This window comes from Euprymna scolopes, chromosome 9, assembly GCF_053919585.1.
Source record: "Euprymna scolopes isolate OS-2025 chromosome 9, ASM5391958v1, whole genome shotgun sequence".
Taxonomy (NCBI): Eukaryota; Metazoa; Mollusca; class Cephalopoda; order Sepiida; family Sepiolidae; genus Euprymna; species Euprymna scolopes.
In genome coordinates, this window is record NC_136490.1 from 78,637,820 (window position 1) to 78,665,067 (window position 27,248).

Genomic DNA, 27,248 nt, shown 5'->3' on the forward strand with positions numbered 1-27,248 from the left:
TAAAACTTCACATACTCAAAATGTGCTTATAAAAGTAACTATTTTATTCTTCTAAATTTATCATAGGCCAATAGATGAAAAATATTTATTGTTTATATTATATAAAAAGGGAGCTCAAGAATATTTTGTCAATATTCAATATTGTTGGAAAAATTACAGCATTGTAAAATTATATTCCAATGTTAGCAGTAAATAGTGAAATACTGATAAATTACCTAAAAATGGTGATTTTTTTTTTAATTAGAAGTGACTATTTTTTCATATATGATATAGGGTGACCATCAGATGAAAAAAATAAATTGAAGTATTATATAATTGAAATTCAATATAATGAATAAAGGTCGAACAGACATTTTAGAAGGCATTGACTGAATAAGTACAACACAAACCATTTGTTAAACTTGCTCATGATTCAATTAAAATGTTCATACTTTGACAAAATAAAAATAAAAAAACTGTCATTTTGATTTTTCTATAAAATATTAAAAAAAAAAACAAGTAATAATAATCAAGTGTTCATGGGAATTGAAAGAAAACTTTACAATAAAAAAATACTAAAGGATAACAGTATGAATTCCATTTGAACCACGTTGACATTGATCCAATATGTTCCAGAAACGAGTATAAAACAAATCTACTATGACTTTTCATATCAATTAATCTTTATCAGTTTGACAACTTTTAGATCAGAATTTTGTTATTTCACCTCCTTGTAGTGCAATGGGCTTGAGGTGATTTTGTCAGCATCTGACAAAGCCAAACTCTTTGCAGCAAACTCAAACTTATGTCATCAGGTCCACCTATGTTCCATGACTGAAAATAATCTGTTAATGATGTCAAATTCATCAAGAACTTTGAAAGCAACTGATCCAGACAATATCCCCAAGCTACAACCAAAACTAGCATCCATTCTTGCAAAGCTGTTCAATCGATGCCTAATGGAGAAATGCTTCACAGCACCTTGGAAAACCATATTAGTTTGCCCAGTATTTAAAAATACTGGAGATCAGTCTTTTGCATCTCAGTACAGACTAATTCTATGTGTCATAAGTTGCTTGAATCTGTCCTAAATAGAGAAATTGTTAACCACCTCAGCAAAAACAACCTACTCCACTTTCCATCCTGTGAGATCTACAGCTGATATACCGACTAATTTCACATAGGATCAGTGAATCTATTGACGGTGGTATCCTCTTGAGAAAAATAGCTTTCGACATATCAGAGGTATTTGATAGGGTTTGGCATAAAGATCTATTTCACAAGATTTCCAGTTATGGAATATCTGGAAATGTCTTACCAATCGAATCTTTTCTCTCTGATAGGTTTTTGGTAGTAGTATCAATGCTGATGTGCCTCAAGGATTCATCCTGGCCTCAACTCTCCTCCTCATCTTCATCAATGATCTCTCAAATAACATTCTTAGTTCATGTGTCGACATATACACAGATGACTATACCATTTATAGCGACATTTCAAAGGCCACCAACAACGATGATCTCTAAGTATCATTTCCTTGACCATAAGCATGTGATGCAATGAGGTAAAATGTGGCTGGTTAATTTTTTCACTATAAATGCTCTGATCTTTACATGGCCCCAATTAATATGAATGGCTCTAGTCTCAACGAAGCTCTCTTCTCTGCAACCTCTTTCCCTACAGACTTGATAACTCCCTTATAAAAAAAAAACTTTAAAAAGGTAATATGCACATTTTTTCAAACATTTATTCTATGTTCCAAGTTATTACTGCTCTATGTCATTCTTCAAATGCCTTCTTTCGCCCTTTGAAAATTTAAAACTGAATTCATTATATAATCCTTTGCAGTAGAACGAATTTTATAGATACAAACAAAACTATAAACTAGCAATCAAGAGAATACGTTGTAAAACATTTAGTGAAGTTATGATGAGAAACTTTGAAATATCAGAAAATACATAAACAAAATCAAATTTAGAAATAAACCTTTTCACTCATTTCAATTAATATTATCTATTTATGTGGATCCGAACTATCTTGCTGATTAACGTTAAATATAATGTACATTTGGAAATTTTATGAAACTTATTTTGCATTAGTTAGAAAGGGAGGTAATTTTGTGTATCTTGAAAAAGAACAGGAAAATGCAAATGCTACAATTATTAGGACAAATGTGGCAACTTAGAATGAAACCTAAATTTAAATGTACATATGCATAGAGATCTATCAGAAATAAGGGTTCTGAAAAAGATGCACACGTAATAAGATTTTCTATTTAGCATATAAAAAAATCAATTACAAGTTGCAAAAAGACAACCATTGAGAAGAAACTGCCAAGTGTTCATAAAACAAAATTTTCCTACACACCTGCTTTGAGATAATTTTTGATTTGTTTTTGCACATTCTTGTCATCAAAACTGAATCAAACAAGAAATTCTAGGCATCAAATTGAGCATGCTACCTTCACACAAAAATTTTAACTATAATAAATAAAACAGCTTGAGATGTAAATTAAACATGAACCTTTAATATTGCGAACAATTGGCAAATTACAAGTTTCAGTTAAGAACTTGTATAAAATAAATCTAAACTTATGGTAGAAAATTTAATGGCATTTGTTTTCATTTATGAAGATAGTGTAAGAACATAAAGGCATTAAACAACATGAAATGATCAAAGCAAAAACAAATTAACTGAGAAAATAATAAAATTGCAAATATACACCATCACACCCAATTACATAACTATAGCATACAAATTAAAATTTATTAAAGCATGATGAAACAAAATATTGAAGTAAATTATACATTGTTATAATATGCCAAGAATATTTTTACTGACTGTTGTTTAAACTAGCTTTTGCAAAGATTTATTACAAGTTAACTGTCACTAATAAAATCATTTCCAATAAAAAGGTTTGATATTTCATAGTTGTTTTGGCATTAAGGGGGGAATGCTTTAGCTAGTTCCACATGGAATCAGCAAATGAAAATGAATGCCAACATTTATTTTTATTTGCTCAACATTTTCAACAAGAGTATATGTATTCGATTTCAGATAACTTTGGGTTTCAGAAAATATAAAAAGTCATTTTTATTTACTTGTGACATAAAACACTTCCTGCTACACAGTAAGATAGTTTTGACTATTATTATTTAAACTTTATATAACATCCACATAGACATGGTATGGTTGCAGTTAAATGGGCTGGTAAACAGCAAAACAAAATAAAATAAATACAATAAGCAAAAGTTCAGCTAGAATTTGTCACTGTCAACTTTCTCTCTCAACTTCCAGCACATGTTCTCCCAACCACCTCTGCCAACAGGCATTTTATTAGAAAACTGACTCCATTCCATTTGCATACGTGTGCAGTGGACGATGAGATCTCGTGAGATTCCACGAGACTACACCTTATAAATCCATGCCTGCCATCTTAGTCATCATGACTAAACTGTACAAGTACCAAAATAATATTATAAATAGTATTGAAGATTATAGAAATAAATTCATAATATTATGGGTTATGAAAGTAAAAGAAAAATATGAATAAAACAAGGTTATTTGTTAACAGAAGTTAAATATTTCATCAAAATATAAAATCCCATTATAGCAACAAGAAAAAAGGAAAAGTTTTCCAAAGATTTTAGACAAGAGAATATATACCATACCTTATTCAAAAACGAAACCATTGTCTCAAATCTCTCAACATATAAGATGTGTCTGGTATAAAATTTAAGCACATGTACAACATAAATGCTATAAAATATTCAGAATTACATTTAAAAAAAAAAAAAAAAGGAGATAAACAAAATCATTTTCAAGTTATTTAAACCAATTTTGTTACAAGTAGGCAATCTGAGAAATTTGAGAAATATGGGATTGTGTGTGGTACTAATTAATAATTCCACTAACACTATCTACTGTTAGTGAAAAAAAAAAAATTAATTGCAGCTTTATTAGAAACATCAAGAGAAAGATATGAATGAAATAGCTAGAAAATACACAGCTCCTAATAACTTGCAATATATTTAAAAAAAAAAAAAAAAAAAATGCAATTTCATATAGACATCAAAAACTGGAAAATTACAGGTAAATTTGAGTTTGTATTATTCACACCACTGTTTTCATCTTGAATGGTAGTTTCATGTTTTCTCTGATGTAACCTCTGATTTTTCAAGCAAGTCTTGTTGATCTCAGGAATCTATATAGAATTTTAAACTTAACCGCTTATTTGATCCACATGAGTAGAATGTTTTGTTACATTAGCAACAAGATGCACACAAAGGAGGTTGAAGGTTACATCAGCTGAAACATTGTGATAAGAACATCCAAAACAAGAACTGTAGTTTGAAGAATCCAAAGAAAAATTACCCACACCAAAAAAAATTCCAAAAAGTACATTTGTTTCAAACATTTTCTCCAGGTTATAAAGCTAGACATACCTAAATTACATCCTTATATAAGTACTGAAACCCATAAGTTGTTAAAGAGTAGCTTTAGAGTTAAGCATTTAAATAGTTGTGGACACAAAATCAATAAAAACATGGTCAATATTTGTTTGTCTCTTATTTTCTATAATGGCTTTTAAGAAAATTTGCATTACTGTTCTCATTTAGAGTGCTTTGGCGGATGTAACCTCCTATCTTCAGGTGTATCTTGTCAAACTTGGGAATTTACATGGAATTTTGAATGAAACCCTTTATCCACAGTAGCCTACTCTTGTTTCATTAGCCATGACCAGATAGAAGTCCTAAGTAATTCGAAATTATATTACTAGTATTGCCTGCACGGATGATTGAACCTTAAACCTCCAGAAGAGTATCACCTACAACTAAATTTTACTTTATCCATTATACCACTGATCCTTGTGAATTACTTAAAACTTCTACTCTGTCCTGACCGACGGAATGAGAGTATGATATTTCTGTAGATTAAATAAAGGGTTATTTGAAATTCCATGCAGATTCCGAGTTCAATAGAAAAACTCCAAAGTTTGACAAGATATACCTTAAGAAGTTTGTAAGTTACATCAGTTTATCTTTTAGATAAAAGATAATTGTATTTTTGTGTATGTTCCTGACCAAAAATCAGAAACTTCAAGATATGAGATTCGGGGCTTAGCAGGATTATACATGGGCTCCTCCCCTCCTTCACTTCTCAAAATGTAGAGTAACTATAAGTTTAGTTAAAAAATAATTTCAATAAGTGTCTATGCACGTTCAAAAAGTAACATGATTGAGAGAGAAAGAAGTTCTAAAAATATGCTACACTTTTCACTACTCCATTTTCTTTTCCACAACACTAAAAAATTCCAAGTAGTCTATAAAAGGAAAATCCTGTGTTCAAGCTAATCTCAGAAACTACACAAGAGGCACTTCTAAAATTTACATATTCTGATCCAGATAATAGTTTTTAAAAAAATTGAAACTATAAGGAAACTATTTACACTTTTAATTACATAATTTATTGCCTCAAAAAAAATATGGCTCACAAATCATTGGATGCTTTTTCTTTTATTTGTCTAAAGTCAGCAAATTTCAGGCAAATAATTTTAGTCAATCCTTTTTAACCATGAAAATACATATAATTTTGGGTTTGCCTTTCTCCTCATAGGTCATGAGTTCGATCCTCACTTGTAACTTATAATTTCAACATTTCCTTATTTTCAAACTAGACGCTAGGCAAAGACGGATCCTTTTATGAGGATGAGGCAAATGAGGACCACTTCTACAACTTGATTTGGGTTCAAGATTACTACAGTGATATTATGACAGATAAAGTATATATGAGCAAAGGAGAGAGAGAATTAGAAATATAAGATTGGTCTTAATGTAGGGAAATTCAGCTCCCTTAACCAAGATAATCTGGATAGGAAACAAATTACTTGTCTTGCTAGCATTCCCTAACAAATGAGGAAACTTCAAATGACATAATATATCTATGCACCCTCATGATGAATATTATTTCTATGTACTTGTCTTAAGTTAATCTAGACTAGGAAAAATTTGGCTCTCAGCAAGTCATTAATATTTTTTGTCATACATTGCACTTCTATTGTTTTTCAATATATATTGTATTTCACCTCTAGAAAAAAAATAAACAAGTTCAATTTTATCTCATTAGACAGTAAGATTTTGTATTTGAATGAAGCAGTTCACTTAAGATGGTTGTGAGCAAAGAATAGTTGAGATGTCATGACTTCAAAAGAGAAAGTTTTCTAGAAATTTGAAAATGTAGTCCTTAATTGTCCTTAATTGTCTCAGCAACAAGTCACTCCTTCGTAAATGACAATTGTGCAAAACTGCTCATTCACTTAATTTACAAAGTGATTCTGCTAGAAGCAGATTCATAATAGGGACATGTTGCTTCCATTTTCATTATTTGTATGAGGATTTTTTTTATTTCCATATCCTATTCCATAATGGTCAATTATCCATCTCTGAATTTTATGAGAGCTCATTTGCTATTGTACCTTTACTCAAGATAATTAGAAATTCCATGTTTATCAAAAAAAAATTTTTTTTTAAACTGGCAGTTTTTGTACATTGCTCTGGTTAGTAGAAATTTAGAAATTAATCATTTTAGCAGGATTCTTTTTAATCATAATTTTTAAATTTCTGTTGAAAACTTTTACCTGCATTTTTTGGAGCTTATCAAGATATTTGTGTATATAATAAAAAAATATCCATTTTCTGGTAATAAATCAGTTTAACCACAGTTTTAAGGGTGTGTCTCAATATAGAAATTATTTTCACAAAAAACAATTTTGTTCAAACTCTTGTATAACATTGAACATATATCATCTATATGATATGGTTATACAATGTTGGAATTCTTGCAATTAACATTATCATAGGAGGTCATTAAAAGTGTTATTTAAATTATCTTAATAACTGGAGATAATATGAACTTTCATAAAGAAAAATTCAAATCTTGCTTTCACAGCAAATAAAATGATTAATGTAACAGATCAACTAGAAATGAAGTTTAAATGCTGTTTTTATATATATATATATATATATATATATATATATATATATATATATATATTTAGTGGAGATGGTAATTAATAAAAACTGAAGAAAGTGCTCAATACTGTTGTAGAGCAAATATGCGTTTTATTTTTTATTATCGTATCTTTCTGTTAAGTTACATTATTGTTTCGGCTACACGGTCGTTTTTTTTGGCCGTCTGTAGCGTCCTCAGACTTTTACAGAAATGTTCGCAGCAAACATTTCTGTAAAAGTCTGAGGACGCTACAGACGGCCAAAAAAACAGCCGTGTAGCTGAAACAATAATGTAACTTAACAGAAAGATACGGTAATAAAAAATAAAACGTATATATATATATATATATATATATATATATTTCTTTTAAAGAAAACCTCACCTTTGATTTAAACTGAGTGTTCTGCAACAAGATTTTGTGGAAGTTTTTCTCTACACTTGCAAGATGACTAGATATAAGCACCATGAGAAAAAGGAGTACTATTTAGTTGCTAGTCATTGAAGAATTAAACATCTAAAAACTAGCTTTCAAAGTGGTTTTACACAAGCAAATAGTAATCACTTTTGCTATAATGAATTAAAATGTAGAATATAATTATTGTTGGGGGGGGGGCACATTAATCAAAAGCAAATGTTAAAAATTTAACAAATTTGTAAGTTTGATAAGTTTAACAAGAACAGTAGTAGAAGTAACAGTTTTGCCAAAGGGGAAATTCATGTGGGCAATCTGTAATATAAAAAAAAAAAAAGGCTTCTGAAAATCTAACAATGAGCACCAAACAGAGAAAATTGCTTTTGAAAACTAATTCCAGTTAATTCCACATTATGCTAGACAGTTATCCTTCATTAATTAATCAAGAATAGATGATCGGTTGAGATTCTTGAACAGTAGTTGCATAGAGTTCGTCAAGATTCTCAGGACTATTACCTGGCCTGCCAGTTGGTGTAGTTAGATCAACTGATTTACTGTGAAGATAAAATTTGAGATGACTAAGTTTTGGAGGCAGACTCATTCGATGCCAGTCATTTTTGTTGAAATGATCAGAATGTGGAGATTCAGCAGTTGATGTGGTGATAAAAGTATCGTCTGAGAAGTCCAGAGTAAGTAATTCCACTTGATCATCATCTAACATTTGTCCAGTACTAGCCAAACTTTCTGTGTCAGAGTCATCCAAGATCTCAGAAGCAGGAGAAGGAATTTTCAATACAGGACTGCCTTCAGGACCCTTTACATATTTCGTTGGTGTGATGCATGGCTTGTTAAGAATCGCCATTTTCCTTGGAGATGCAATGTTGGATTGGGAATTAAAAGTTTTTAAATTCTTTGGTTGTGATTCATTAGTTGGAGTTTCAGGAGAAACATTTTTTGACTGAATAATGTTAGAGACTTTACATGGATAGACACTGTGCATGTAAGGATCCATACCAGTATCAACTCTTAGAATAATACCTTTCAACTTGGATTTGTGCAGACCAGATGATGATCCAACAATCGTTTCTGAATTGGCTCGATGTATTGTTGGTCCAGTTTCAGATCTGCTTTTAGCAAACATACGGAGCATAGGTCTCTTTTCAGAAACCGCAGTAACTTCTGTGACAGCTACTTGGTTGTCCTTAGGGTAGGGCATATGATTTGTTGTGGTTGTTGTTGTGGTATTTGTAACAATGATCGTCTGAGGCATGGGATTATGCTCTAAAATAGGAGGAGAGAATTTTTTAAAACTGAAACTATTTGGATTTCTTCCTTTTGTTTTACAATTTGGTTGAGTCAGGGAATCATCTGAACTTGGTACATCAAAATCCTCATTGAAATCAGTCGGGTTTATGATTTCTGATGCAACACTTGGAGAAACTGCTGTATTGCACTCAATGGCCTGCCTGTAACTAAAGCGCCGTGCCTGTTCAGGTGAACTAAAAATTACAGATGGACCCACAAAAGAGCCTTCAGATTCATCACAATTCTCCTTAGATTGGTTATCAGAATTCAACTCTATAGTTGTTGATGAAGTGGCAGTCACAGAGAAAGTCATTTGTTCTTTACTAGAGCTTTGTTGGTAGGTGATAGGAGTAGTCAGTACATTAGAGCTGTATGTACAAGTACTGATATGGGGAACAACTGTTCCATCACCCATTTCAGCTTCTTTTTCATGACTTGGAGGAGGAGACGGGGTTTCAGATCCAACCCCAGCACTGCGCACACCAAGTTGAATATGTTTACGTTTCTCTAAGCGTCGTTCATGTATTTCATCACTTATTGATTCCAAGTTACGTAATGCCTCAGCATATGCTGCCTTCGCATTGATCACTTCTGCTTCAAGATTGCTCACATGTTGCTTTTGTTCCTGAAACAGATAACATTTCAAGTTAGAATGACAGTTAATGATATAAAAAAGTATGTTACTATAAATATTATAAAAAAAGTTAAACATGAAATGAAGATAACATTCAGAAGCTGCAAGGATTTAAAATATATAACAGTGAAAAGAAATAAGGAAAAGGATGGGAATTGAAAAGTGCTTTTATACCAACCCCTTTCTTTAGGCAAGAATCACAGACAATATCAGTTTGACAATTTTGCTATAGTCATTTAATTATGTCAAATTTTTATGTAGTTTACTGAAAAGAAGCGTGTTTAGGTACCTAGATAATTTATACATACTTATAATCTGTATCAGTAATTCATAAAAAAAAAAAAAAAAAAAAAAAATGTAGACAAATTATTTGCTTTGCTATTTAAACTCAAATTAAATAAAAGTGTCTATATTACATAAAGGAAAAGTATAACTATCAACAACCCCCCTCTCTATTTGTGCCTAAATCTAAATGCAAATTCTACAAAGCTTCTTTCCAAGAACTGTGTCTGTGGAACCGTTTCACTGGCCTGCTTTCCAGTTGCCTACAATATGGTTGTCTTCAAGTCCAATGTAAACAAGTTCGTGCTGAACCATCCCCTTAATCATATTATACAAAATTTCTACCACGAGCGATCACTACAATATTATGTAACACTATTTCTAATCCCAGGCGACATAGCTACCTTGCTGGCAGACTAACAATCAGATGTGGTTGACACTTGGTAAAAAATCCAGATATCCCAAATTCCTGTATATTAGAAAAGTAAAATCTTCAATAGGGCCATTACATGTCATGTGTGTTACAATTCAGAAGGGTTTTCAGTGATAGCATTTATTTAAAAATCGCCCTTATAATACTTTACCCCCCCACACACACACACTTTTTTTTTTTACTTATTTATTCTTAAGGCATTACTTTCATGTAATACATAGTAAAAAAGAAACATACCTATGACCATTTTTTATAATGGTCTTGTTTCTAGTATCACATGCATTACATTCAGGGAAGGATATTTTAAACATTGTTAAACAATGTATAAACTCTGCGAATTGTGCCTTTATTTTTTTTTTTATAAAAATGTTTTTCTACATTTTTATGAAGTCTTTTAGTAAATTTTTATTCATTGAATCCGAGAATTAAGGTATTTGTTATGCTTGTTATACTGTAGCATCACGTGCACTATCCATGCGGAATCTTATTGATTTACAAAGCTCTGTGAAGTGGGAAAATACTCAAATTTGGCAACCAATCAGAATAAAGTATTTTCTTAATCTTAGTTTTTGTCCTAAGCGAATTGGTCATTTAGTTTGGACTGCACCATTCCTTAAAGTTCAGGCTCTATAGCATAAAATATTTTCATTGAAAAGATTTAAAACTTGCACAGGTTAGTGTAAAAACCTTTATTTTTTTATGTATGTATCATAAAAATATATCAAGTAGTTTTTTTTTTTTTTAAACTGAACGTACACATAAGAATTTTGGAGTAGAAATCTTTCAGTCAGCGTTCATTTTTTAAGCAGCAGCAAGCAGTAATAACCCACGCTGGTGACTTAGTGTAAAAAAAAAAAAAAAAAAATCGACAAGCCCAGCTTAGTTTTCCATATGGTCGGTAAAGAAATTTATTTTCTCAACCTTTGAATATTTTAACTTGTGATGAAAAGAAAAATTAAATATTTTAATTATTTAATTTTTCTTCGATAATTAATTTTAAAATAAAAACATTTCATATCAACAAAGCTGAAAACTATTGGTTGCCAAATGCTGCTGTTTGAAATTATCGGCAAGAAAAACAATTTATTTCTTTTGTTATAAAATTTATATTTGATTTTTTTTACTGTCACTCACGAGTGCACACTATGGTCATGTAAATTCATAACAATACGTCTGTTTACAGTAATGAACTATACATTTATTTTTATAATCACACACTTGTAACGTTTTCTAAAGAATTAAAAATAAAAATGAAAAAATGTATAATTCATTGCTGTAAACCACTTTGTAAACCCGGATCTCCAACTTCTAACATAGACTCCCACTACCTCCTCGAACATCAAGGGTCTACGTTCTAACCTTCCAGAGGTTGAAACCCAATTACAGGAGACTAAACCAGACATATTCTAAGTGAAACTGGCATTGGACAGACTATTTCCCTAGATGAGTTTGTAATTAAAGGATATTTTAAGTTCACTTCCAAATCTGACCCCCAAGATTGTCATGGCCATGGAATATGTGCCTATATAAAAGATGGCTTTCCATGTGGTAGGGACATCTCCAGAGAAGATCCTAACTTACCCTATATGTGCTTCTGGGTTGCACTTGCTCAAACTACTGCATTTATATTTGCTCTCTATCGCCCCCACAACAGCGGAGTTACTATCTTTAAAAGCATATCTGAGAAAATTGACAATGTACTATCTGCTTATCCTTCAGCTAATATTCATGTCTGTGGAGACTTTAATGTTCACAATGTGGAATGGTTAACTCACTCAAACAAGACCGATGATGAGGGGAGGTTCTGTCATGATTTCTCCATTGCTTATGATCTCACTCAGATTGTTCACGAACCCACCCGTGTGCCCGATATTGATGGCCAGTATACAAGTCTCCTAGACCTTTTTTTCACAACTTGCCCTGAACTGTGTTCAGCTTCCGTTCTGTCTCCACTTGGATCTTCCGACTACTCTGTTGTATCAGTTAAGATAAAAATGAAATGTAATAAATCTTCAGATGTACCTCTCCATCATACAATATATCGACACTATGGCTGACTGGGATAGCTTCCGTACATTTATATCAGATCTACCTCTGCGTTCCATGTTTAAAAAGGATGTGTCCTCTATAGTATCAGACCTGACGGAATGGTAAATTGTAGGTATAGACCATTTCATACCCTCGAAAAGGTTCTTTCCAGAATGTGCTGCTGCCATTGCGCACAGAAATCACTTTTTCCATTGCTTATTACATTGGAACATAATAGATCTACTGAGACTAAAGCTGCTTTCAGGACTCCCAGCAACCACTGTAACCAAGTAATAAAGAACGTAAGAGAGTTATATGTTCAGTTTGTTAAGTCCAAAGTAGCTGAGCAGCAGCTTGGTTCCCACCAGTTTTGGCAAATAGCAAACAGAATCCTGAACAGAAACATGTGCTCTATCCCAACTATCATCAATGGACCTGAGGTAATCTCGTCAGCATAAGACAAAGCCAAACTCTTTGCCAAGAACTTTGCAGCTAATCCTAGCCTTTGCGACCAAGGCCGCCAACCTCCAATATTTCCTCTTGTATCAGAAAACACACTATGTGATATGCAAATATCTGTACGTGATGTTGCCAAGCTAATTATAAACCTTGATTCCAGTAAAGCAACCAGCCCTGATAGTATTCCAATTATAGTACTCAAAAGACTTCAACCAGAACTAGCGCCCATCCTTACAAAACTGTTTAAACATTGCCTTAAGGAGAATTGCTTCCCATCATCCTGGAAAATCTCATCAGTATGCCCTGTATTTAAGAATACAGGTGATTGTTCATCTCCCTCTCAGTACAGGCCAATAAGTCTCTTGCGCGTCATGAGTAAGTTGCTGGAATTTGTGTTAAATAGAGAAGTAATCAACCATCTCAGCAAAAATAACCTTCTTAGTGACACGCAATATGGTTTCTGTTCTGCTAGATTTACAGCAGATGTGCTTACAGTTATATCTCAGGATTAGTGAATCTCTCGACAAAGGCTTCCTTTCTAGGGCAATTGCTCTTGACATATCAAAGGCCTTTGATAAAGTATGGCATAAAGGTTTACTTCACAAGATCTCCAGCTATGGTATAGCTGGAAATGTCTTCTCAATTATTAAATCATTTCTCTCTGATAGGTTCATAAGAGTAGTGGTTGAGGGGCAGAAATCAGAAGCTCTCAGTATTAATGCTGGAGTCCCTCAGGGGTCCATCCTGGGCCCAACTCTCTTCCTGATCTACATTAATGATCTTCCAAATCACATCCTTACATCATTCTTAGACATTTATGCTGATGACACTACTATCTATGGTAGAACATCTAAGACCGTAAACGATCAAGTTCTCTGATTCTCTCTACTCTTGAGCATGTGGTACAATGGGGAAAGGAGTGTCTGGTTACTTTTAGTGCATCTAAAACCAAGCTTTTATCTTTAGATCATCAACGCTCTGATCCTCATCTGACATCAATTGAAATGAATGGCTCTCGTCTTGGAGAAGCCCCATGTTTTGACAAGCTTCTGGGTTTGACTTTTACTCTTGATCTTAAGTGGAACACATACATTAAATTAAGGCCGCTGGAAAAATGGTGGGATCCTTCTATCGATCCAATAGATATCTCACTGCTGATGCAATTCTCTATATAAGAGCCAGGTACATCCAAGGATGGAGTACTGTTGCCACATGTGGGTAAGAGCTTCTAGAAAGGACTAATCCTGCCTTGATAGAGTTCAAAATAGACTTCGTAACCCTGTAGGGGATGTCCTTTTCTCTTCCCTGCAACCTCTGTCTCACAGAAGAAATGTTGCGAGTTTTTCTCTGCTTTATCGTTATTTTCATGGCAAGTGCTCGGCTGCGCTCCAATCTATGCCCCCCCCTCGCTAAACTTTCACAAGAAACACCCGCCTAGCAGAAATTACTATCAATAATTTCCCCCACTCTTTATATGTAACTAAACCTAAACGTAGATTCCATGAGCAAAGCTTCTTTATTAGAACTACACGCCTATGGAATTGTCTTCCGTTTTCCTGCTTTCCAGCTGATTACAATATGGTTGTCTTCAAGTCTAACGTAAACAAGTTTTTGATGAGCCGTTCCATATAAGTTAACAAATTCACCAAATTTCCATTACTAACAATTACTATATTGTCCGTGGCCTCAAGGTCTTGATAAGTGGTGATGCCCATGTAAAAAAAAATTAAGACATTTTGTTATGAATTTACATAACGGTAGCACATGTTGCAATTGCGAACGACACTGGAAAAAAAAAATAAATAAATAAAATCAAATGTGTGCTCCTATCATGATATATGCATGAAAAGTACTTAAACAATTCATTTCAAATTTTATAACAAAAATAAATATATTGGCTTGATTTATGTTTGTACTAGAAAGCCTCAACTTTATGATGTTCTAACATTTGATTGAAATGTTGCACATGTTTTATTCAAATTTCATGGTTTATTATATATATATATATATATATATATATATATATATATATACACACACACACATACATGCTTGGTAATGTCCTATTTCAGCATCAAATTTTTTTTTAATGTTCAATTAGAACAAAAAAACTGAATAGGAAGTTTACTTGTATAAAAACGTGTTTAAAAACAGGATAGGAATGTTTAATACAACAAATAAGACGTCCATAAATGTTATATATATATATATATATATATATATATATATATATATATATATATAGCTGTTTTTATGAAAGCCATTAAAATGAAACAATTATGCAAATTAGTTTAATGTACTTGAAAACATAAAGGAAAAATATTAGATGCCATAATTCATAGTATTCCTGTTTCAATGAAATTAATTTTCTAGAATAATTTCTATTTTTTTTTTTAGTGAACACACTTGGTATTAGGAAAAAAGAAAAAAAAACAACAAAAAAAATAAAACAATGAGTGCATTCATTTTTATCAAAAGTAAAACAATTCCTTTTATTGTAAAATATTTTTCTAGTAACTATTGATATGGAGCAAGGTGTAAAAAGAATTTACACCTTGCTCCATACCAATACTTAGTTGCTTTACGTGACTCCAAAATTTAGACAAAGAAATTAGCATACTTACAAAAATAGCATTCGTTACAATTAAAGATGATAAAAATATTTAGTAAGAAAATAAATGACTTGCTTATTTTTATGAATCATTAGATTTTATATAAAAACTTATTGATATCAACCGTTTAGACATGTTTCTATTTTCTTGAAAAAGATGTCTGACTCAACAGAAAAATGTTCAACAAAATGTTTAACTGGAAAATTATTTTACCGAAAACTATTAATATTAAACTATAAAAAGGAAGATACTAGAATTTAAAAAAAAAAAATTATTTACACTCAATCAGATGTGCCTTATGCACTAATAAAAATGTAATTGGCATTTTGTTGCCCTTTTGAAGATTTTAAATATTTATAAATTTTCATTATAAAAACGATTATTATATTGATTATAATTTTTTGACAGAAGAAATACAATTGCATATAAAAACATTAGAAGAAAAATTTTAAATCATAAGAAAAATCTAAAATCAGTAAATTATCAATAAATTTTGTCATAATAAAAATACGTTTATTAGATTAATTTTAATTTGTAAAAGAAAAAACATTAAAGAAATCCAAAATTAGCGAATTTATTCAATTTTGTCATAAAAAACGATTGTTTTATTAATATTGCTAAGAAAACATGTTTTACTTCATAATTAATCATACATAAATTATGTCTGTAGTATGTGAAGAAATTTTTTTATGACAAAATTTATTAATTATTTGCTGTTTTTGAATTTTTTCATTCTCCTTTTGTTTTGCAATTTAAAAAGAATTCAATAATATTTTTTTATATAAAAATATATGGACAATTTAATGATTTAAAATATTTCAATCGTTTTTTTTAATTACAAAAAATTAAAGTCAATTTAATAATCATTTTTTACAAAATTTATTTACAAAATTTGACAATATTTATTGATATAATTGGATGATTTAAAAATTTTCTTCTAATGTTTTATATGCAATTAATTTTATTTCTTCGGTCAAAAAATTATAATCAATCGTTTTTTATGAGAAAATTTATAAATATTTAAAATCTTAAAAAGTGCACACAAAATGCCAATTACATTTTTATTAGTGCATAAGGCACATCTCATTGAGTCAATAAAATGTTTCTTTTTAATTCTAGTATCTTCCTTTTTATAGTTTAATATTAATAGTTTTCGGTAAAATAATTTTCCAGTTAAAAATTGTTGAACATTTTTCTGTTGAGGCAGACATCTTTTTCAAGAAAATACCTAACTTTTTAAAATTATATTTGTCAACAACAGGAATAATAGCATTATATATATATATATATATATATAATTTAAAGGAGATTAGAACAATAGTCTAAAGAGCAGAGTCTATTTTAATGTAATAGTGAAATTACTAGTTTAATTAAAATACAGGAAAGAAAAAGTGCTCGTAATTTAGATATATAAATTATCAATCACATTACTAAATATATATATATATATATATATATATATTAATAAACGTGCTAAGGATCACATAAAAAGTATCACATAATGCAATATTTACAAAAAATTGCAAACATTTCTGAGTTTAAATGATTTATAGGAATGCCATCGTTCGCCTGCGGGGATGCAGTTACAAACCTATACTAATACTATGCTGAGGTAGTGGTTGAATTTAAAGGAAGAAGCCAACACTACTGTTTTTGCTATTTCTATTCGATATATGGCCTGATTTTTCTCAATTATTTGTTTCTTTTATATTTTTCAAAAGAAATGCCAATATTGTTGGACATTTTGGAATGAAAATCGAAATTATGAGAAATAGTAGTGACACTGATAATATTTCACTTGCTATTATTATTCCTAACAATTCAAGTATAATGCCCAAAATAAACTTTAATAAAAGTGTGCACAACAGCTGTTTTTACATTGAAATTTGTGCAAATTTTTTTTTTTTGTATTGAAATTCATAGTACTTTTACATAATTTGGCCCGAATTCTCGTGATTTCCCGTCAAGCCCGGATTGAGCGAGACCGGCAATCATCGGTGTCAGCTGAGCGTTGTTCAAATGTTGAAACGCTAATTCGACTTTAAAAAGTTATTTTTTTTAATGTTTTTAGTAATTTTGTAATTTATGATTAGTTATTTTTAAGGATTTATTTATTTTGAAATTTTTTTTTGTACTTCAATTTCTGGGAGTTTGATTAGCCAATGAAAAAGCGATATCACTTGTAGTTCGTCAGAGCATTCACCATTAACATACTTGTAGAACAGGCAGAGGGATGCAACATTTCGTCGATGGGACAGAGGCTGAAGCCTAGATGACAGTTCACGACCTATCAGGTCGACGAATCTCTTCTGAATCCTGTCAATAAGTGAGAGACAAGTAGCAGATGCACCAGCTCAAATATGACAACAGTTCTCCATACATGGGCGAATACTTTCAGGCGTAAGTAGTTTTCTAGTGCAGTAGAGAGAGCTCACCTTCTTCGCAGCAGCCTTGGCAATGCTCTGAATGTATATATTCCAGTTCATGTTTCCTGTAAACGTAAGGCCGAGGAGTTTAAAGGAAGTACTTTCGGGTAATGTGTTGTTGGCCATTGCTATTGGTGGTAGAGAAGGTTTCTTGTAATTATTGAAGGAAACAAGTTTAGTCTTGGCAACATTGATTGTGACCATCCATTTTTGTCCCCAGTCCAATACAGATTGGATGTCATCCTCTCGTGTTTCTGCCATTTCTTTAGATATGTGTTCATTTATTTTCCCCTTGTGCCTGCTATAGAATGTAGTGTCATCAGCAAATATACCCATCTCAAAAATTTTTTTATCAGGGATGTCATTTATGAATATCAAGAATAATAAAGGTTCAAGGATAGACCCCTGAGGTACTCCCGCATTTATATCTTATTGTTTAGATGTACGACCATCAATAACAACCTGGATTTTTCTCTTAAGAAGGGTTTAATTACATTATGTATTCTTCCAGTGATACCATATGATCTAATTTTTCTTAAGACCATCGTGCCATACCCTGTCAAAAGCCATAGATATATCAAGGGCTACCGCTCCACCCTCCCCTATTTTGCCCAGTGAATGGTATATATGTTCAGAGATTACAGTTAGGATATCTGCTGTGGAATGGGCTTACCTAAATCCATATTGATTGTCGGTCAGGAGTTTAGCAGCTGTAAGGTGATGAACTAGAGCTTGATTATTTAAGGACTCAAATATTTTGGCGAAAAGCAGGAGAAGGCTAATGGGGCGATAATTTAATGGGTCAGTTCTTTTGCCAGAATTCTTGAAAACTAGTACCACAGAACCGGTTTTCCAGCAGTCAGGAAAACAAGATTCGTTGAGGCATTTGTTGTAAAGTTTGGAGAAAACTGGAGCAATCTCAGCGAAGCATTTTTTTAATAGCACAGCTAGGATGAGATCGGGTCCACATGCTTCTGAGGTGTCTAGGTTTGTTATGATACCTTGTATCTGAGAAGGGGTGATTTTCAAATCATCTAGTGTGGCGCCTGACTGCAAAGGAAAGTCAGACGCAGACTAATGAAAAAAAAAAAAAAAACCCAAAACAAACCGGAAAAAATTAAAATGCAAATAATAAAAAAAAAAAAATAATAAAATAAAATTTAAAAAAAAAACCTACCTTGGAAAATGAAAATATGCTTATTTCATTTTAGTATTTAAATTTTTTTTTTTTTTTGCAAAATATTTACCAACAGAAAGTTTTTTTGTTTTTTTTCCTTTAAGAAAAGATTTTTTTAACCGTGTAATTGTTAGGTGTAAGTACAAGTTTTTTTTTGTAACCGTATTTTTTTCCTTGTTTTTATTTTCAAGACTTGTTGTTCAGTCAAGTTCTTTTAGTGGCACTGTCCATTTGTACATCTCCAGGATAAACCATCCTTTACACACAATCTTTTTTTAAAGTAAACATTTGTGTTTAATGTTGCATTATTGTTACCTCATTTTTGGGACAGCCATTTCTTCTCCTGATTGTCTGCATCGATGTTTTCAGTTCTTTTTCTAACATGTATAGATTTACTTTCTTGCCTGTCATTTTTCTGTTTGGCAAATTTGAAAATATATTTTTTTTTCGGCTTTTCTTTTTTTTGTGTTGGTTTAGTCGCTTTCTTCCAATTCGAATGTCGTCTGCTTCCATTTAGATAGCGCTTTTTCATTGACTAATCAAACTCACAAAAATTCAATTAAAAAAAATAATAAATAAGTAATTAATCAGCAAATAAAGTCCACTCCCTTAATATTACCTTAAAAATTACTAAAAACATAACAGAAAATAAAAAAATTAAATAAATAAAATAAAAAGTCGAGTTAGCGTTTCAACATTTGAACAACGCTCGGCTGACACAGATGACTGCCGGTCTCACTGGATCCATGCTTGATGGGAGTTCACGAGAATTCAGGTCAAATTATGCAAGAGTACCGTATTTTCTTTTATTACACACAACAAAGTTTCACGGTTATAAAAATGTATTTTAATATTTTGTAAAATTTTATTTGAGGGTGAAACCGTCAAATCACAATAATACAAATTATTAATATTTTCAAATATTTTTTAAATATTTAGATATTTTAAAATATGTTTTTAAAATATTCTATTTCAAGTTTTACGCTTTACACATGATAAAGTTCCATGTTTTTTTAATATTATATTTTGTTTCGTTAAGACAATAAAACTTTCTGGAAATTGTTCGTTTTTTCTATTAAATAGTTATAAATATATGCACGCACACACAGTACAAAACGTCATCAAACAAAGAAAGAAAAAAACACACTGTAATGTAGTGTGACTATTTATACTACCATAACATAACATTTAACTGTCGGCTAAAACTATTACTACTGTACTTCTATAACAGCGTCACTGCTAGAATTAAAGAGAAAGAGAGCGGTGAGCGAGGAAAAAGCAGTATGTTTACATATAGTCTCTCTCTCTCTCTATATATATATATATATATATATAAACATCCTACTTTTTTCCTCGCTCACCTCTCTCTAGCAAGCAGTGAGTGAAGCTGTTATAGAGATAAAGACTACTAGTAGTAATAGTTTTAGCAGAGAGTTAAATGTTATGTTATGGTAGTATAAATAGTCTTCGGAAAACTCTTAAGACTTGATTTTGTAAAAAAGATTTTTTTTTTTTTTTTTTAATCGATATTATATCAAATTATATAAAATAATATCTGAAATGAAACAGAAGAACATGGAGATTATTATTATTATTACTATTCGAAAGGAAATTCGTTAAATATTTGGCGAGGAAATTTGTTTTTTCAAGCAGTACCCAGGGCGTCATTACGCAATTATAGTCTTGCAAGTAACATTTTGTTGTCAAGCAGTCACTTGCTCGACTAATTTCTAAGTAATAAATAGAATTTTAAGTGACTGTAGGTTTTAAGTTAGAATAGCAAGTATTTGACTTTATGGCTACTTTTTTCTATATCTAAAAAATTGCCTGTTAATTCAGTTTGCAAATGGAAACCTCAAGTGTAAAAATAACATCTGTTGAAAGAATGAGAGCATGAGGAAGTGAAGGAAAGAAATAGGTATATCTTTTCAAGAACAAGAAAATGCCTGGATTTCACCCTTTCAAAAAGTCAGCGCAAAGCAATGAATATAGATAAACTAAAAGACACTATAAAAAAAGATGCTGAAAATATCGGTCTTTTAAAAGATTTTATTTATTAAAAAAAAATAGCTGTATTATTCATAAAGACTATTGTTTTTATTACTAATTTGTTCAGTTAAGTTTCACATTTTTTATAATAAACTAGCAGGACTCTTGTATGAGTGTTGCCCGGTGGAAAGATGCACAAAGCCAAAACAGATTTGTTGAAACTACTCCACTCCCTCAAAATTAAATGAAACTATAATTATGTAGGGCATTATCGTAAACTGAAGCAATTTTGTTTTGTTTTCTGATGTGGCAAGTGAGATCCCCACCACTAGAAAACAAAGTTAAAAAGCATGTTAATTGAAATTGTGCTTCTAGTCGCTATAATGGAAACAAAAGAAAAATGTTTATGAAGAAACATTTTAAGCAATCATAGAACAATAAACAGAAATGCTAAAAAGCATGCTAGCTAATTTTTTTTTTTAAGTTTGCCTATGTGTATGAGCTACCCCAATAAACGAAAATGCTGAAAAAGGAATGTTTACGAAAACATTACAATCACTCCTGAAATCATTAGTTCTGATGTTTTTGTTTTTTTTTACAATAAAGAAGACTGAGGTAAATTCATTTTGTTTTTATGAAGTAATTGCTGATGACCGGGAATGAAAACTTTTGCCATGTTGGTAGGCCAAGTAAGGTAAAAAAAAAAGTCTAAAAAGTAAATGTTAAAAAACAAGGAAACTAATAAAGAATATGCGTAACGTCCCAAAAAAGAAAAACAAAAAGTTGTTCATGACTTCAACCTCATCCCAATGCAGGAAAGCGATGGAAAAAAAAAAAAAAAGGTTTGCAAAGTAATATGGCAATCAATTTTAAAACCACCGGTTCCATAGTATTTTAATGAAAGAGAAATCCTTCTAGACCAAATTATTTTTCTCTCGTTTTCATACAGTGGTCAATAATTTAAGAAATGATGAAAAGCATGTTAATCCTAAAAACAATGGTCTTACAGTATTTCAATGAAAGAGAGCTTCTTAAAGACAGAATTTTGTTTTTTCTTAGGAGGAGGGGTCTAGAAGTTAAGCCAATTAATAAAATGAAATGTAAACAACAATTAAACAGCAAGATAAATAATAATCATCAGAATAAGTGTAACCATAATATTTATAAGAGTAAAAATAATAACAATGGAATAAAAAGTATATTACTAAAAAGTATAATTATACTACCACCACAAATACAAGCAATTAGGAACAGAAAAAATTGGGAAACAAAACTCTCCAAAAGTTAGATTAGGAAAGATGAAACAAATGTGTAAATTAAGAATTGTTATTCTAGACACTAGTTAATTTTGACTCAGTTGAAAAGCTTTAAATTCACTTTCAGTTCTGCATGTTAAGTGGGAAATCACCGTGACAACCATTAAAAAAAAAAAATAAATAAATAAAATAACAAATCAAATAAAAAAAATCAAATCGCTAAAAACAGGTTTTGTTTCTAATTTTAAATGAATTTATAGCCTTTAAACTACCAAGCTAAATGTAATTTCCAAAATAAAGATTCTTAAATTGAATATCTTATTTTATATTCATGCAGAGTATGAACCATGGTAAAACAATGGTATTGTATAGAAACACCTTTCTAATATGGTGAAGTGGAGTACAGTGAAAGGGAGAAAGTATTCTATACTTTCAACCAAAAAGCATATAAGCAAAAGATACAATTAAAAAGTGGATTTAACTTGAAAAATCCTAAATGTTTCTTATTTATTGTCAATGCATCCAAAGTGAAGTGTTGCAGAGTCAGTCATCGAAGCATAGTTGTATGATAGGCAATAATCGGCACAAAATTACTTTATAAGGTTTTACGAATGTAAGCAAACTGAAATAGAAAAGGTAGTATATTTATGTTTGTCTGGACTTCCGTAGATAGAAAAGTATCAAAACTGAATGGTTGTTTTGCATTTATGTCTCCCTCTCTGTTTACGCATGTAAAAAAAGATTATGTATAGAATGGCTTAGATGAAGCAGTAGAGATAGTGGCCTTATTGTTCAGTAGGAAAGAAACAGCCGAATCTGTTTGGTTTGATGGCTGACGTCATGTTGCTTAGTTTTTAACCGTTCAAAAATTACCATAAATCGATATTCCCATAAAAGAGATATACAAGGAAACAGCCAATGAAATTGCCTGGAACTTGTGAAGGGAGGGATCCTTATTTTAAAACATGAAAACAAAAGAACTAATGTTAAATGCATTTGCAGAAGGGAACATGGATAGTGTTATTGGGAAAAGATGTAGCAAATGTATTTATGTTCCTGATCTCACAGAGGAAAGAAATAAGAGTAAAATAATGAGAGATGACACGTTTTTTTAAAGTGACTCTCCTAAGAATTATAATTTATGATAAAAACAAATGAAAATGACTGGTAATATTTGCAAAACCTACATCAGATATTGGCTAGCAATGATACTATATTGAAACTATCTGCATTTGCAAAACTTTCCTTTTTTTTTTGTATAGGAATAATCATTTCTATTTTAGTATATATAGAGATAATTTGTGATGTTATCATAAAGAGGAGATAAAAAAAAAATCTTTTTATTGATGTAATGGAATAACCTAACATCCCTTCATAGATGAAATGAACTATAGATATATTGACCCTATCACGTGACAGAGAGAAGGAGAAAAGACAGGAAGACATAAGAAAAGAGGTCGAGTAACTCTTATGTCACATGTATTCCCTTATAAATAAACCCCTTTGTCTTTCATCCATAACCCCGTGTTTCTTGCTGTATTCTTATTTAAAATAAGGATATAACAAATGGCGACAGGATTCGAATTCACAAAAAGGAAACTAAGCCAAAAACATATTGGAAAACAAAGAGAAAAAATACTGCACGGAAAAATTCAACTACTGAAAAAAAAATAAATAGATAAAAAAAAAAAGCTAAGACACACACAAAAAGTAAGTTATATATTTTTTTAATTCAGTCTGTTACGGTCCTACGGAAAAAAAAAGAGAAATTGACATTTTACGAAGTATTGAAAAGAACAATTTTTTAAATTGTCCATTTCAAATTTCTTTTGTTTCATAAGAAAAAAAATACAGCGGAAAAGAACGCCTACATGCTGTTGGTTCAGTGTCAATTTTGTGTGTTTTGCAAAAATCCTTGTCTACAAAAGAATTTGTTTTTGTGGTTAAAAAAAAACAAAAAACTATTCAGTGAATTTATTTAATGCTTTGTGCAGGTACTGTTAACCTTTTGTTTTATTGCGGTGTTTAAAAAAATAAAAAATTCTTCAACATGGAACAATTAGCCGAGTTTACAAAAAACGATACAATTAGCACTGGCAGCTCAACAAAGCCAGATGGAATTTTTACAAAAAGAACAGTTAAAACAAAATGAAGTATTAAAAACAATATTAATGAAAGAAGAAGAAAAAAAAAGGATTGTCGGTTCACTCCGGAAGGAATTGTAAATTTGCTGATAGAATTTTTATATGAACCAACTAATGGCTTAGTTGGATGAAGAAAAAATTATTTTACTGTTGCAAAAACTGGGTTCTCATGAAAATACCAAGTATACCAATTTTATACTCCCAAGGAAACCTTAAGATATTTAGAGACTATGGAAATTTTATTGAACATTTTCGGGGAAAGGGATACCTTATTTTATACTCTTTATAGGTGTTTAAATATTTTGAAACAAGATGAAGACTTTATCGCCTATGCTGGGAGAGTAAATGCCCAATGCAAGTTATTTAAGTTGAAAGATCCAAAAGAGGACATGTTTAAATGCTTGATATTTGTGCAAGGGTTAACATCCTTGAAGGATAAAAAGATTCATTCTAGGATATTATCCATTATGAACTAAGACATAGAAATAACCTTACAGAAAGTTACTGAGGAATGCCAGAAACTTAAATTTAAAACAAGATAATACTAGTATCGAAGAGAAAAATGTTGACAAAATACAAAGGGTAAAGCAAGGTGATCACTATGTAAAAAAATACTGTAAGACGTGTGGAGGAAAGAATCACTTCACAAAAGAGTGCTACTTCAAAAACAAAATATACTATAAGTGCGGGCATAAAGGACACAAGTCAACAGTATGCAAAAAGGGGAAATACTATAAGGAAATACTATAAACACCATTGATTCTAAAAAAGAGTCCATGTATGGTAAAAAAAGGAAATATATTGAAGTTAGATTGAATGGCTGGAAAGTAAACTGTCTTTTGGATACTGGAAGTGACATATCCTTAATTGATGAAACAACATGGAAAAAAATTGGTTCTCCAAAGCTGCAAAACACAAAGAAAATTGCCAGAGGAATGTTTGGAAATAGATTAAAATTTAAGGGTGAATTTTATACTAATGTGCCTCTGAATGAAAAGATGTTAAAAACTAAAATGTATGCGATACCTGGAAAAAATTCTAATCTATTCGGTCTACTCGATACTTTTCAATTTCTAGGAGAAACCAATAAACTCATTTTGCAAAAGAGTAAATGTGACAGGATCTGAAAGTCCCAAACTGCCAGGAAGATTTGTTGGGGATTTGAAGACGGATTTTAAAAATGTATTTTCTGAAGGTCTAGGTTGCTGCACTAAAACGGAAGTGAAATTTGAACTGAAAGATGAAGTGAAACCGGTGTTTAAACCCAAAAGGAAGGTTCCGTATTTGGCATTAGAAACAATCGAGAAAGAATTAAATAGACTCAAAGAAATCGGAGTAATAAAAAAAATGGACTAATCTGAATGGGCATCACCCACAGTTTATGTGAAAAATAAAAATAAAAAAAATCAGGGTATGTGGAGATTTTTCCATGGGACTGAATGATTCCTTAAAGGATCATAACTATCCACTCCCTACCCCTGAGGAAATATTTTCTAAGTTAAATGGAGGAAATATTTTCACAAAAATTGACTTGTCAGAAGCATATGTGCAAGTCAAAGTCCACGAAGATTGTTCTAAATAACTGACAATGAATATTTTCCCTAAAACGATTGCTGTTTGGGTTGAAAGCACCAAATTTATTCCAACAAATTATGGATGCCATTCTAGCAGGCTTGGATTTTGCAATGGCTTATTTAGACAACATTTTGATAAGAAGCAAAAATGTTGAAGAACATAAAAACCATATTCGTAAGGTATTTGAGAAAATAGAAGCCTACAGATTTAAAGTGGCTCTAGAAAAATGTAATTTTGGTATGGACAAGATTGAATATTTGGGACAAATAATTGATTGGAAAGGTAGAAGAACTAACCCAAATAGGACAGAAGCAATTAGAGACATGCCTAGACCAGACAATGTAATGAAGTTACAGTCATTCTTGGGTCTAGCAAACTACTATAATGCAAATATGCACGAACTAAGAGCACCATTAAATGAATTATTGAAGAAGAATAAAAAATGGCTCTGGGCAAAAGAATGTGAGGAAGCATTCCAAAAAATTAAAAGATATTTGTTATCGGATCTAGCGATAGCTATTACGATCCGAAAAAGGATTTAATTGTAGTGGCAGATGCGAGCGATGCTTCTATACAGAATGGAAGATGGATCTACTAAACCAATTTCTCACCTCGAGGGTTTTATTACCCGCTGAAAGAAAGTACAGTCAGATCAAAAAAGAGGGTCTGCGATTGTGTATGCCATGAGAAAGTTTCATAGATTTATTCATGGAAGATATTTTGTCTTGGAAATGGTCCATAAACCATTACTATCGATTTTTGGTTTAAAAAAAAAAAAAAAGGGATTCCTACTCATACGGCAAATAGATTACAGAAATGGAGTATTATTTTGCTCAATTACGATTTCAAAATGAAACACCTAGCATCTAGTAAAATTGCACATGCAGATGGTTTGTCGAGATTGATCCCCAGTAAAACTAAATTTGAAGAAACTGTTATAGCAGCACTAAAAGAAGAAAATGAACTAACAGATATATTAATAAATACTGTTAGAGAACTTCCTGTTACACTTGAGGAAATAAAGAAAGCAGCGAAAACAGATAAATATATTAACAAGATAAAAAAAACAAGTGGGACAAAACAAAAAGAATAGAAAAGGATTAAAAGTGTTTACATTTTCTATGTGTGATGAAACTCTGATGTACGCAGACAGAGTGGTAATACCGCAAGTATTACAAAAGAAAATCCTAAAAGAATTCCACATGAGACATCCTGGAATCTCCAGAATAAAGCCCCTAATGAGAGGATTCACATACTGGCCTGGAATGGATCAGGACATTGAGAAAATGGTGAAATTATGTAAAGGTTGCCAACTAGTCACAAGATCTCCCCCCATACGGATGCAACCTTGGCCTAAAACAGATGTACCCTGGACACGCATCCATATTGATTACGCAGGACCTCGGACACGCATCCATATCGATTACAAGGACCTCTGAAGGGATATTATTACTTAGTAATCGTAGATAGTATGTCAAAATGGCTAGAAATTTTTAAATACAAACACCCTACAGCGGCAAACAATAAAA

General features: G+C 31.3%; 1 protein-coding gene across 2 annotated transcripts in view; it reads right to left on the bottom strand.

Annotated features, from left to right (window-relative positions):
• Positions 1-7,590: 7,590 nt before the first annotated feature.
• Positions 7,591-27,248, bottom strand: part of LOC145284721 (uncharacterized) — a 251,056-nt gene continuing 231,398 nt past the window's right edge. For both annotated transcript variants that reach the window (XM_080133643.1, XM_080133642.1), the window contains one exon: positions 7,591-9,329. In XM_080133643.1, the coding sequence (XP_079989769.1) occupies positions 7,842-9,329 (1,488 nt within the window). In that variant the 3' untranslated portion in view covers positions 7,591-7,841. The remainder of the gene's footprint in view (positions 9,330-27,248) is intronic.